Source organism: Corylus avellana, chromosome ca5 (assembly GCF_901000735.1).
Source record: "Corylus avellana chromosome ca5, CavTom2PMs-1.0".
NCBI classification, from domain to species: domain Eukaryota; kingdom Viridiplantae; phylum Streptophyta; class Magnoliopsida; order Fagales; family Betulaceae; genus Corylus; species Corylus avellana.
In genome coordinates, this window is record NC_081545.1 from 22,920,050 (window position 1) to 22,934,531 (window position 14,482).

General features: G+C 35.1%; 2 protein-coding genes across 2 annotated transcripts; both read left to right on the forward strand.

Annotated features, from left to right (window-relative positions):
- Positions 1 to 799: 799 nt before the first annotated feature.
- On the forward strand, positions 800 to 3,984 carry LOC132183202 (probable CoA ligase CCL9). The gene is made up of 4 exons (XM_059596604.1): positions 800 to 1,000; positions 1,291 to 2,338; positions 2,408 to 2,511; positions 3,766 to 3,984. The coding sequence occupies exons 1-4, from the start codon at positions 800 to 802 to the stop codon at positions 3,982 to 3,984; spliced, it is 1,572 nt and encodes a 523-aa protein (XP_059452587.1).
- A 5,405-nt stretch (positions 3,985 to 9,389) lies between these two features.
- On the forward strand, positions 9,390 to 11,038 carry LOC132181956 (uncharacterized). The gene is made up of 3 exons (XM_059595172.1): positions 9,390 to 10,205; positions 10,301 to 10,843; positions 10,940 to 11,038. The coding sequence occupies exons 1-3, from the start codon at positions 9,390 to 9,392 to the stop codon at positions 11,036 to 11,038; spliced, it is 1,458 nt and encodes a 485-aa protein (XP_059451155.1).
- The last annotated feature ends 3,444 nt before the right edge of the window (positions 11,039 to 14,482 follow it).

Below are 14,482 nucleotides of genomic sequence, written 5' to 3' on the forward strand. Positions count from 1 at the left end.
ACAAAAAAGACTAATAATTTTTTTTTTTTTAAAAAAAAAAAAGGAGTCAACTTATGAAAAAAAAAATGGGCTTATTTTAGGCTCAATACCTGAAATAAGCCAAAATTAAAAAATTAAAAAAAAAATTCTTAAAAAACCAGTTATACCGGACCGGGTAAAACCGGAACCGGCCGGTAACCGGGGTTCCAGTTCCGGTTCTGGTTTCTCAAAACAAAACAAAAGTAAAACAAATAATATTTTAATGTTATAGGAAATATAAAGGGAAGTTATTGTGGAGTGTATTTGAATAGAAAGGCAAAAAGTAATTTGATTCCCTAAACTTAGAGAAAATGACGAGGAAGCTGTTGGGAATGCTCTTAACTTACAAGTCAAACTATCGGTTGATCAGTTGCTAACCAAATCAAATGTCAATCGCCGAGAGTTTGACTATAAGAGCGTGCGGAGTATAAGATCTCATCTCATTAATCCAACCTCTAAAATCTTATGACGTTGCTAACCTCCCTAAAGTATTGCCTGTGTTGATGAATTAGGATCCTCTCTATTTCAAATGAACTGGATAATATCTAGTTAATTATAATGAAAATGTGTTTTTGTTCACTCAAAAAGTGAAAAGATAAAAATACATCTCCACTATAACTAATTGTATATTATCCAATTCATTTTGAATGGAAAGAATCATTTTCCGTGTCGATTCAAGTTGGTCCTATATATATATATTCACCGTTTCTGCGTGTACCTCTTCTTCTCATCTCAATCTCTAAAGCAATCCATTAAGCTTATCTCCCACTTAAAAAAAAAAATGGAGAATCAAACACTCACCGGATTGTTGACAAGTGCCGCCAGAGAGTTCGCATCACGGCGAGCCCTCTCGGTCTCAGGCAAGTTGGATTTGACGTACGCTAGCCTCCAAGAACTCATCGAAAGTGCCGCCACTCAGCTTGTCGCTGCTGGTGTAAGCGTCGGAGATGTCGTGGCGCTCGTTTTCCCCAACACCGTCGAGGTTTTGTTCATTCTGATGAATTCTCTCGTCTTCTTTTTTTTTTTTTTTTCTTTGCTTTTATAATTATGTCTTTGGAGGTTGAGAAACGTCGAAGAAAAAAAAAAAAAAAAAAAAAAAAAATTTGGGGCTTGTTCATTGGTTGACTGAGTTTCCGAAGAAGCCTAAAATTCTGAGGTTCTTTTAGATTTTTTTTATTTATATAGAAATTCGTTTTAGTCATCATTTCATTTTCCTCTAATTTGTTTCAACCGGAAATGATTTGTTTATTTATTTGGTATTTGCGATTGCAGTTTGTTATAATGTTTTTGGCAGTAATCCGAGCGAGAGCCACGGCTGCGCCGCTCAACCCAGCCTACACATCAGAAGAGTTCGAGTTCTACTTAGCTGATTCAGAGTCCAAGTTCTTATTAACCTCAAAAGAAGGAAACGACCCAGCTCAAGCCGCGGCTTCTAAGCTTAAAATCTCACACGCCACAGCCGCGCTCTCCGAAGCCGACACCGAGTTCGCTCTGTCGCTAACTCAGTCTGATTCGGACCCCAACTCGCTCACCAAACTCACCAACCACCCGATAGACGTGTCCCTCTTCCTCCACACGTCAGGCACCACGAGCCGGCCCAAGGGTGTCCCCCTGACGCAGCTCAACTTGGCCTCGTCGGTGCTAAACATCAGGTCAGTCTACAAACTCACCGAGTCGGACTCGACCGTGTTAGTCCTCCCACTCTTCCACGTCCACGGGCTCATAGCCGGGTTGCTGAGCTCACTCGGAGCCGGAGCCGCCGTGGTTCTCCCCGCCTCGGGCCGATTCTCGGCTTCAACGTTTTGGTCAGACATGCACAAATATAAGGCCACGTGGTATACCGCAGTGCCGACAATCCATCAAATCATATTGGATCGGCACTTGGGTAACCCGGAATCTGAATACCCGAAGCTCAGGTTCATCCGGAGCTGTAGCGCGTCTCTGGCGCCGGCCATACTGGGCAGGCTGGAGGAGGCATTCGGGGCTCCAGTACTGGAGGCGTACGCGATGACAGAGGCAGCCCATCTGATGGCGTCGAACCCGCTACCTGAGGATGGCCCGCATATGCCCGGGTCGGTGGGAATTCCGGTTGGTCAAGAAATGACGGTGTTGGATGAGAATGGGGTGACTCAAGAGGTTGAGATAAGCGGGGAGGTGTGTATAAGGGGACCAAATGTGGCCATGGGTTACAAAAATAACCCGGAGGCTAACAAGACCGCTTTTCGGTTTGGGTGGTTTCACACAGGCGATCTCGGGTACTTTGATTCAAACGGGTATTTGCATCTTGTTGGCCGGATCAAGGAGCTCATTAATCGTGGAGGTAAATTTTTCGAGATTTCTCTATAATATTACTCCAATATCATGATGATTATTATTATTATAATTGCAGGGGAGAAAATATCACCAATTGAGGTGGATGCAGTACTTTTGTCTCATCCTGAAATTGCTCAAGGAGTTGCCTTCGGGGTCCCTGATGACAAATACGGCGAAGAGGTAATAAGATTAACAAGTAGTACAGTCCCTTTTTTTTGTTTATAATTTTTTTTGTTGTTGTTTCTTTTATTTAATTTATTGATGTTGTTGTTGTGTTCATCAACCCAAAAGAGAATTTACGTGAAGCCGTTGACAGTGGCATGCACGTACATGTCACTGTTTGTTTGTTGATAATTTATATGGCCACATCACCCATGGCCATGGTGTAATGGAATGTTGGAAACGTACGCCAGAAACAGCATCTATGACAAAAAGAGATATTTTGGCCCATAAAAATTTTAAGTGGTAAGAGGCTGTAAGTTTTATTCATAGTTGTTGTAATTTTATCTATTGATGGAACTTGTGGCCTATTGCCACCGTAGGCTTTTATGGCTCTATTTATTGATGAGGCCTATAATCTATTATTACCTAAAAATTTTATGGTCCAAAAATAATTTTTTTTTATTTTACTGTAGCATTTCGCATAACAAAATAATTGTTTGTAGGTTTGTGATAAAAAAAATTAAAAAAAAGGTTGTTTATATGTTTGTGATTCCACCGTTATAAAATATGCATAAACGACAAAACAATGATAATAAAATAATTTAGAAACTAAGAATTAAAAAATCATCACTATCCTAAAGTACCCTCTTTGTTTGAGTGGAGGAGGACGAAGAATACAAATTTGCCTTGTGGAAAAAAGTAGATGAGTCATCATCATCAGTGTCTTCCACGTCAAGTCGGTGGAGAAAGAAAAATGTTAAAGGCTCAACTTTTTTGCCTAACAAAAGTCTAACTTTTGCCTTTTTTTTGAAAAATAAAAAATAAAAAAATAAAAATAAAAAATAGAAAAAATGTCTGAAGCAACTCTATCTAATTTTGGCCTTTCTTTTATTTAGTATTTTTTTAAAAAATGAAAAATGGTATTTTCCTTCATAATAATGACATTTTCTTAAAACAAATGACATAATTATGAAAAAAAATACCAAATAAAAGAAAGACAAAAAATAAATAGGGTTGCTTCAGACATTTTTTTATTTTTATTTTTGTTTTTTTTTTAAAAAAAAAAAATAAGGCAAAAGTTGAACTTTTATTGGGCAAAAAAGTTTGGTCTCTATCATGCCTCGTGGAGAAATGTTAGATTTTGAACAATTTTTAATATTGTGGGGTTCTATGCAAATGACAGTTTGAGGAGGCTTTTTTATATTTTTCACTAATTATTATGTTAAAGCAAAGATATAATTTGTTTTGATTGTCTGGTTTGGTAATTAACAGATAAACTGTGCAATCATACGAAGAGAAGGATCAGAGATTGACGAGGCAGAGGTACTGAGATTTTGCAAGAAGACTCTTGCTGGCTTCAAAGTCCCGAAAAAGGTATTTATAATTGATTCTCTCCCGAAGACGGCTACTGGGAAGATCCAACGGCGTTCTGTAGCGGAACACTTCCTTGCTCAAATCTCTACCGCTAAAGTCCCTAAGTTTGGAGCCTAGACAAACATTATCCATGCATCTACGTATCTTTGTCGTGTATGTTCAAACAAAAATAAAACCAAAAAAAAAAAAAAGGATTTCTCTACATTTAATAAATAGATGAACAAATAAAAAATTATATATATTTCTTTTTTTAATTTTAAATAAACAAGATAATAAAGGGTAGATTGTGTTGCTTTGTATGATTATATACAATTTATCCCATTCATACGGGAAAAAAGATGTGATGTGTCGCACCCACATGGCGTTCCGTGAGACCCTCCCAATTTTGGAATGTCAGTAACCAAAGAGTTGGGCTTTCTCTCGAGTCTATGTGGCCAGACAAGTTCCAGTGGGATGACCTTTAGTTGATAAGATCCCATAGGCCTTCAATGAGGCCCAAGTGGGTCCTCGGAATATTGGGCCCTCCAAACAAAAAGACATACAATTAGGATTTGGATCATTTACACCTCATTGTAGCATTTCTGAATAACAAAACTCCTTAGTCTCCAACTCGGTCTATAAAAGCACACAAGAGTACTCTTCAAGCACAAACGCATGCATGAAGGGGTAGAATTAGGTGTGGCGTTGGGAGGTTGATATTTTTTTTTTTTGGTTGGAGAGATTAACAGACTTATATAAGTACAAAAGCACATAAATACATATAATCTCTTTATATGTGTTTCTGTGTGTTTATATAAAATAAAAGTATAGAAGTCTTACATTTAATCTCACGACATAACAAACACGCAATAGTATAAACAACTAACTAAACACGATCTATAAGGTTCAAGAAAAAATATACTTTTGAGTGTAGACCATTTTTCTTAACAATTCTCTATGCCTCAAATAATAATAATGTCAAATATTGGTAACTGATTGTTGGTTAAAAGCCACCTAAAGAACCCAACTATTTAGCTTTTCCTTTCACATATTCAATTAGAGTCCCAAACCAAATTGAGTTTTTGGCTAGAAGCGAACTAGAATATGGAGTGAAATTAAATAAATTGGGTATTTTAGGTATTTTAATGTTGAAAGAGGAGGCAAAACTAAAAAAAAAAAAATAATAATAATAATAATTAAAAGAGGAATCAAAAATTATTTTGGGGAGGTAAAACTAAAAATAAAAAAGAATTAAAATAGGACAAAAATATTATTTTGAGGGGACAAATCTATAAAATTTGTATACTTAAAGCAAATTTGTAAACATTTTGGAGGACATTCGTCCCTCCACCTTAGGCTTAGGTCCACCCCCTGCATGCATGCAATTGCAATTTATTCATCCCATCAAGGAATGTAACTTAATTCCAATTAGTTAAGATCTAAAAACACATACTTGGTTTTTTGTCCTTTTTAACAAAGGAGAGATTTGGTGGGAGTTGAGATGTAAACTCAGACGTGAAACAGTTAGATGCATGGTTGTAAAATTGGGTTCAACGTTTCAAAAAAAAAAAAAAAAATAGTGATGTTTGGGATAGTGATGTTTTTGGAAAACGCCACTAAAATGGTAATACTATTCATGCGTCACCTTTTGTGCGTGAATAGCGAATCGTGACCGGTATGTTACTATTCAAACATCTCAAATTTTGAAAATATTAACGCTCAAAGTTTGCGTTTACGGCTACCACCCACACCTAAAAACTTCAAAATTTCTCCCTCTTTCATCCACACACATAAAACTATATATATGTAAAAGCTGGGTTGCCACCGGTTTGTTGCCAAATCGACAACTACCCTTGGGGTAGAGGGTGGCCCGCGAGCCACCCTAGATGTCCCTGGGGGTGGGCTTTCGAGACACCCTTGGGCAGATCAAGGGTGGCTATTGGCACCACTATCTTTTTTTTTTTTTTTTTAATTAATTTGATTTTTTTTTTTTTAAAGAAAAGTAATTTGATTTTTGGTTATATATATACATATTAAGAGTAACGACATTTGAACAATGCAAAGTGTTACCTTTCAAAAAGGTGATGCCCATGTTCACACGTTGCCTTCTAAAAGGCGACATGTGAATAGTGCCAATGTCACCTTTTAGAAGGTAATGTGCACTATTCACACACCGCCTTCCAAAAAGTGACATTTGAGCTTAAATGTTGCCTTGTGAAAGGTGATGTTGGCACTATTCACATGTCGCCTTTCAAAAAATGACATTTGGGCTTAAATGTCGCTTGACATTTTCACTGTTCACACGTCTCCAATTTTGAATTCGGTCACAATGTTTAAGGTCATTTTGAAAATGTTGCTATGCAAACGTCACTGCATCACTTTTGGTTTTTTTTTTGAGGGTGGTAAAAACGTCACCTTTCTATTTTAGAGATTGGATAGTTCTGTTAACAAAATATATATTCAAAGGTGGCACAAAAGTTTATATGATCGCTTTTTTGATAGTGATGGGAGTTCATAATATTATTTCTTCATAAGAATAAATAACTAAATTAAATCATGAGTACATGCAATGCAGTTTAATATAAATTACTCGAATGCGAAGATGTAGATGACAATTAAGATTACTTGTTTATGTTAATTAGATGACAGTTTTTCATTTCTTTCTGTCAAGAGGGAGATGACAAGTTGAATCTTTATTTTACTCTTAACTATTTTATATTCAAAAACAAAAAAGAATGACCGGCGGTCCGGCACCGACGTAACTCTGGAAATAAAAAACTCTCAAATTTCTCTGATATTGTCAGAATTGATATTTTGAGGTGAATTGGGTTAACATATATCTGACACTTTCACAGGTATGACAATTTCCAAGATTAGAGTTCCACTGATCAAGTCAAAAATTATGGTTACAATAACTCGACACGTACTCACTACGAATTTAAAGGATTACGGTTGAAAAGTTTGACTCGTTTAATTAAATGTGTTGGGTTAAAGTTGACCTATATAATCTTATATTCGTGTTGACACGACTTGAACCTGACACACGACATAGTGGTAACAATTTTTAACATGCATGACTTATAAATCCAACACAAACTCAATACAAAATTAATTAGAAGATTAAGGTTGAAGGGTTTGTCTCGTTTAATTAAAGTGTTCGAGTTAAATTATTTAACCTATATAATTTTAAATATGTCTCAATATAACCCGAACTCGACACACAAACATATATTATCACTCCTATAAGCAATTATTAGGTCGATTGAAAGTCTTGCCATTCCTCGTGTTTTATTAAACGGATATGCAAGTTACAAGAGTTGTTGACTGGAGCACTCTATTTCTTTTCTTTTCTTTTTTTGAACTCTACTGCATAATTGAAAACATTGAGAATAAAACCGAGTATTCCTTGCAACTTTTTTCCTCTAGGTGCGGCCGGCTCAATGGTAGTGCGGCCCTCGGCTAAACCCAAAGGCCTCCTACTTTATAAATACTTAAAAAATAATAATAATAATAAAGCTCTTTATATATACTAAAATTGTCAATAGAAAAAAAAAAACAAGAATATGAAAGGTCTAACGAGAGCGTAGAAAAACAAAACCAAAAAAAAAAAAGGTGATATGGCATATTTAAAAGATTCCAACTAAGGTGCCAGCTTTTTAACCCCTAGAAAAGGGCTTTGTCAATTTTTAAGTTTGGTAAGCACTTAAATATCCAGGCAATATACAAATGCTACTGAGGTGTTTTGATTGTGGGAGTCTCCAATAAGACGAAATATTAATTTTCTGGTAAAAAACAGAATGCTTTTCAATTTTCTTTTGATAGGTTTCGAAATTACTCATTTTGGTGTGAATGATTAATAGAAGTGTGATTTGTCTTTAATCTCGTTAATTAATGTTGACTGGTGTTATTAATATTGCTAATCTATGATCTCTTGCTAGTTGCTAGTTCTACAAATTAGAATGAGAATTGGTTGCCCTCATCGATGATTCAGCCATTGTGGCCATTATCAACCCCACCTTCAAGGGCGAGCTGCGAGCCTTTCCTAGATGGCAAATGATGTATGTTCGCAGGGAATTAGGGAATCGAACTGCACATGCATTATCTAGAATTGCTACGTTGCGTGTGATAGATAAAAAATAGCTTGATCAGCCCCCTGCCCCTGCATGTATCAACGAGATTTTATTGATGGAGCAAATTGCTCCATCCCTTTGAGTTGCTTAATGAGAAAGCATGATTTTATCAGGAAAAAAAAAAAAAACCAGATTGATCCGATATTATGCTACACAATTGTCCAAGGTTCAAAATAAAATGGGATATATATATGTTGTTCTTAATAGTAAAAATATTTCATGTAATCAAATAAAAAAAATTAATGATTGATTGCGTTTTTGGTAAATTAACCTTTCTATTTTGAATAAGATCTAAATAGAGAAAAAAAGAAAAAAAAATGGAAACTTATAAAGAGAGAAGTTTGTAAAATTGAAGAATATTTTGGAAACTTTAATTCTTCTTAGCATTTAATTATTTTTCCCAACAATAGAACGTTTATTAAGAATGTCGTTAATATTATTTGAATTTTCCTATCTACTGCTATCAATTTATTAAGCCTTATTAAAGCTGGAGATTTAATTCTCTTTTCTTTTTAATTACTTAATTACCATAATTAGGAGCCTTAAATAAAAAAATATTGACTATATATAATTAGGCATTTAAATATTATTTTTGTGAAAAAAATCGTTATGAATATTCATTAATTGAATAGGTTATTAAATTGGGGGCGTTAGGCTGCTAGTTACCTAATGGTGTCCTAAACCCTATATAGTTTATTGCGTTATTTCTTTCCTTTTTCACCCAAATATATATATTTGTTGTTCTTAATAGTACAAAAAATTTCATGAAATCAAATAAAAAAAAATTAATGATTGATTGAGTTTTTGGTAAATTAACCTTTCTATTTTGAATAAGATCTAAATAGAGAAAAAAAGAAAAAAAAAAAGGAAACTTATAAAGAGAGAAGTTTGTAAAATTGAAGAATATTTTGGAAACTTTTATTCTTCTTAGCATTTAATTGTTTTTCCCAACAATAGAACGTTTATTGAGAATGTCATTAATATTATTTGAATTTTCCTATCTACTGCTATCAATTTATTAAGCCTTATTAAAGCTGGAGATTTAATTCTCTTTTCTTTTTAATTACTTAATTACCATAATCAGGAGCCTTAAATAAAAAAAATATTGACTATATATAATTAGGCATTTAAATATTATTTTTGTGAAAAAAAAATCATTATGAATATTCATTAATTGAATAGGTTATTAAATTGGGGGCGTTAGGTTGCTAGTTACCTAATGGTGTCCTAAACCCTAAATAGTTTATTGCGTTATTTCTTTCCTTTTTCACCCAAATATTTGTCAGAATATTAGCAAGCTTAAGGAAGAATCATAATAACCTAATTTGCCCAAATGACTCCCCTCCATCTCAAATAAAATAGAGATGATTCATCTCCCATCTTTCTAGGTTCAACAACTTTTCACCATTGACAATGGCTTCTTCAATTTCTTCAAAATGGAGCAAAATTCAAAAAAATCACAGCCCTTCATCTCATGGAACCCCATACAAGTTGGTATCTATTTCAGGGCTGCTCATCTTTTTGTTCTGCATCTTCTTCTTAAACCCTCCCAACAATTACCAACCTTTCAGTCGTCTCTTATCAACCTCCTCATGTCCCACTACTACTACTACTCCCAACTCTCTGACCAACATCAGCCACATTGTTTTTGGAATTGTCGGCGCCCTGAATACATGGAACTCCAGAAAACCATACGTTGAATCATGGTGGCGACCAAACATAACTCGGGGATATCTTTTCCTCGACAGACCACCGGGGCCGGAATTCCAACCATGGCCTTCAAATCTTCCTCCTCTTCGTGTCAGCGAGGATGTCAGGAAGATCCCAACATTAACGAAAACGGTGAACCCAATTCCGGCTCGAATTGTGCGAGCAATAATTGAAGCGTTTAGGGAGGGAGATAAAAACGTGAGGTGGTATGTGATGGGAGATGACGATACAATCTTTTTTCTTGATAATTTAATTGGGGTTCTTGCAAAATACAACCATTCAAAGTACTACTATATTGGGTCAAATTCTGAGTCTATTATGTCCAACATTGATTTCTCGTTTGATATGGCTTTTGGTGGGGCTGGATATGCTCTTAGTTACCCTGTTGTGGAGGCATTGGCAGCCAAGTTAGACTCTTGTATTGAGAGAGATTCGCAGGAGCATTTCAGTGATTATATTTTGCACTCATGTTTGGCTGATTTAGGAGTTTATTTAACTCTCGAGAAAGGGTTTCACCAGGTAATTAATTGGCTTGTGTTTGGCTCATGATTTGATAATTAATAGATATATTTTCTGATCCCTATATATGATTTACTATGTTGTATTTGATGCAGATCGATATGCGCAATGACACAACAGGTTTTCTATCAGCTCAGCCTCACACCCCTTTCCTCTCCTTCCACCACATTGACGCCATTGACCCAATCTTCCCTTCCATGAACCGTTCGGAAGCCATAAACCACCTCATGAAGGCAGCGAAAGCCGACCAATCCCGTCTTCTTCAACAAACCATATGCTACCACAGGCCAACCAACTGGTCTTTCTCTGTCTCTTGGGGCTACTCTGCTTATATCTATGAAAACATAATCCCTCGGAGCATTTTATGCAGACCCCTTCAGACATTTACAAAATGGAGGAGAGAGGTAAAGCTACACTTCTACGTGTTCTACACCCGACCACTCTCTAGCGATCCCTGTCAAGCTCCCCATGTGTTTTTCTTTGATTCTATAGAGCTTACACAAGGTGATGAACAAGTTGTTACTACATATATTAGAAAATCGCCTCGGGGTTTACCAAATTGTTCATCCACTGGTAATCATTCAGCAGATGCAATCACCAAAATTCAGGTGCTTTCACCAGCAACAACACGCCTGGAGGTGAGTGCATGCTATCATTTCATTAAACACTCTTCAAGGGTTTTTTAAGGTTGTTTTGTTTATTGACAATTGCAATTTGTTTGTTTTGTTGAACAGGCCGGAGGAAGAGATTGTTGTGACATTGAATATGCGGATAGAACCAGTGTTACACAAGTCAAATATAGGCCTTGCTTGAAAAATGAAGTGATTGCCTAATTACTCTAATATCAAATCTTGTTCTTGAATTCTGTATTAATGTTCCACTTAATTCTCCAAATGAATTTTTTTTATTGTTCCACTTAATTCTCCAAATGAATTTTTTTTATTGTTCCACTTAATTCTCCAAATGAATTTCTTTTGTTCTCCCGACTCTGGAATACACTACCAGAAATACTTTTATATAGAAATAGAAATCCTTTTTTGTTTTTTTTTTTAGATGTCCACACGAGAGGGGAAGGGGATTCATATTAGTGACTTTCGCTTCATAAGGCGTGGTCTCCAGTTAGAAATAATACAAATCCAAATCTTAAGTTCCGTTTGTTTCGACTTAAAATATTTTAAGGGAAGTTATTTTTTAGGAAAATGTTTTCAGCGGAATACAATTTCCGGCATTTGAATAGAAAAATAGTCAAATATTGATGAAAAGTTCTATTCGAGCCTTATTTAAATTTGAATTCTTCTCTCTTTTGTTTTTTGCCTTCTGTTTTGTTTTTTGTTTTTCTTTTTTCTTTTTTTCAAAATTTTGTTATTTGCGAGCCTTATTTAAATTCAAGCTAGCGTTCAGAATCCTCGATTAAAGCTCAAATCATAGTAAATTAGTAATATAAAACGGGCTCCAATTTAATAAGCCCTCAATTAATGAATTCTAATCAAATGAGAAAAAATAATAAATAAATTATCGAAGATGGAAAGTTTCTGAAGAATTTTATTTAAGGGTTAAATATTAAAAACCTCCCAAGGGTTTGTACACTTTATTTTTTCCCTCCTAGGCTTTGATTTGTATCACAAGAGATATCTGTGGTTTTGATAAAGACCAAATTGGTCCTTCCATCCATTAATTGTTAGTTGACTTAACGGAAGCCCACGTCACTAACACGTAGACCAATTAAAATTTGACACTTGGCATAAGTGGCCACGTCATCACACCTAATTAATTTTTTTTTATTTAAAAAATATTTTTTTTAAAAAAAATTGGCAATTTGGGGGTGGCCTGTCCACCCCCATCTAGCCGGGGATGGGGGTGGCCAAGCCACCCCTAGTACACACTGGGGTAAGGGATGTCAATGTGGGCGGTTAAAAACCGTTCGCTAACCGCTTAACCGTATTAACCGCTAACCGCCTAACCGCTATAACCGCCTAGCAGTTAGCGGTTAGCGGTTATTGGATTTACTAACCGTAACCGTTAACCGCCTTTTTATATAATATATTTTTATAATTATAATTATAAAAATATTTATACATATAACATAATCACGTGATCATTAAATCACAATTTTTTAAAAAAGTAATTAAATCACAATTTGAGTATTAATATATGATCACTATAATTTATATGATTATATCATATAATCACTTGATCATTAAATGTTTATAAATTAGTTATTTGCAACTTCATTTAGTTTTCATTATTTATTAATTTATTCTAATTATTTATTCATAGATGTGACTCAACCTTTAAGTTCAAGTGCAGCTTCATCTTTTGCCTAGAGATTTGTTAGTAACGAATGTTATCATTTTTTGAATTGTCATAACATTTTAATTACAATACAATTATATTAAGCATGTTTTGATATGTGTACATGCTTGTGCCTTAATATTATTATGTTTAAGTTTATAACTTTTCTTCTTTTGATGTCCACGGGATTTGCTAGAAGACCAAATGAAAGGATTGATGAAGTTTTAATGTTTTATTTGTATCATTTAATGTTTTATTTGAACTTATTTTATATGTTTTGTGTTGAACTTTTTTTTTTTATATATATATGTTGGGACAGTTGTTTGAATTATGAACTTTTTTTTATATGTTGTGTTGATTTTATATATATATATATATGTTGTTTTTTTAAAAAAAAATTAAAAAAAAAAAAAAAAAAGTTAACTGGTTATGATTAAATATTTAAGGAAATTTTTTTAAAGTACAAGTAAATGTAAATTTTTGATCAAATATTTTTGATTTTTCAATATAGGCTCTTTTTATAACAATTAGACCCAAGAAGACACTAAAAAAAAAAAAAAGGGTAAAAAAAGAATTCCAAAAACGATCTGAAAGCCCTAAAGAAAGCTCAAAAAGCCAAAAAAAAAAGAGCCCAATTTTGAAAAAGCGATTAGCGGGCGGTTATCTATTTCACTAACAGCTAACTGGCGATTAACCGCTAACCACTCAGCAATTAGCGATTGCGGTTAGTGAAATATACTAACCGCCTTGACACCCCTAACTAGGGGTGGCCGAAACCACTCCCAGTGGGTACTGGGGGTGGCCAAAACCAACCCTAATGGTGGTTTGGGGATGGTTTTAGCCACCCCTTGGCTCTATGGGGGTTGCTCACCATTGGGAGTGGTTTCGGCCACCCCTTGGGCACCAAGGGGGTGGCTCGGCCACCCCCATCCGGCCAGATGGAAAGACTAACTACAGGCTGATTCCCTATTAGAGGCCAACAGAATGTGAAAAGTCAAACATAATGAGAAACTTAACAAGTGAGTGAATTCAAACTCATATTAAAATCGATATATAGTTTTTTCTTTTCTTTTCAGATATAACCTACACAGATACCTAGTGGGATTTAGACCATGACCACACCCTCCACTTTATTCATACAGCAGGAGGAGGTGCAGATTTGAGCACATCTATTATAATGTTCATCTAGGTGTATTCAAGTTTTGAAAATGAATCAACTATCAAGATATTGAACTATTAATGGAATACTTACTGTGGTATCAAGATATTGAACTATTAATGGAATACTTACTGTGGCAACCGCAGCAATCTGGTAATTCTGCTTTGATGAGCATCCCCTTCTTGAGCACAGACCTTGCTCAGGCTCCCTAGCCGTACTTCAAATTTATCATTAAGCAGTATACTGCTTGCTTGAACATCTCTTCAACAACCAAAAGAAAGCCATGTCACTACTTGCACTACTAGGCACAAACTATCCTACTGTAAAAGTAGTGAAAAAATCATCTACCGAACAGAGAATCGAGTTAACTTCTTTACAATCATTTTCTTCTCAAAGAAGCCAAAATGTCGGCTAAACAAAAATAAAACACAGAATGCTGGAAGAGTAGATTTTGCACCACATAAACAATAGGGCATAGGAGAATATATTCAAAATATAAAAGGAAAAAGTGCAGAGTCCCCACTTTTCAAACATAATTTGCATCAACAACAAGAAGTGCCCCACAAGTGGGGATTTGAAATGTGAGATATTTTTCACCACTTTTCCCAAAACAAAACAGCTAGCATTCATTCATCCTCAACAGGATTAAAGTTTTGTGAAATAAATAATTATAGAACCCCACTGCTTAGTCCATGATAATTGAGACAGCCACACTACGTGGCAGCCTAGGGTGCATCGATGTTTTGTTTAGGGCAGCAGGAAAAGCCCATTGCATCGATGTTTAGCTTCTAAAAAGCCCCTAGCAAAGAGGAGAGACGCCGCCCTC

Bases quoted from the DNA above. Each gene is read 5' to 3' on its own strand.
- LOC132183202 (XM_059596604.1), top strand. From the start codon at position 800: ATGGAGAATCAAACACTCACCGGATTGTTGACAAGTGCCGCCAGAGAG. The intron at 1,001-1,290 runs GTTTTGTTCATT...TTGCGATTGCAG, and splicing joins TTTTCCCCAACACCGTCGAG to TTTGTTATAATGTTTTTGGC. The intron at 2,339-2,407 runs GTAAATTTTTCG...TTATAATTGCAG, and splicing joins GGAGCTCATTAATCGTGGAG to GGGAGAAAATATCACCAATT.
- LOC132181956 (XM_059595172.1), top strand. From the start codon at position 9,390: ATGGCTTCTTCAATTTCTTCAAAATGGAGCAAAATTCAAAAAAATCAC. The intron at 10,206-10,300 runs GTAATTAATTGG...TATTTGATGCAG, and splicing joins TCGAGAAAGGGTTTCACCAG to ATCGATATGCGCAATGACAC. The intron at 10,844-10,939 runs GTGAGTGCATGC...TTTGTTGAACAG, and splicing joins CAGCAACAACACGCCTGGAG to GCCGGAGGAAGAGATTGTTG.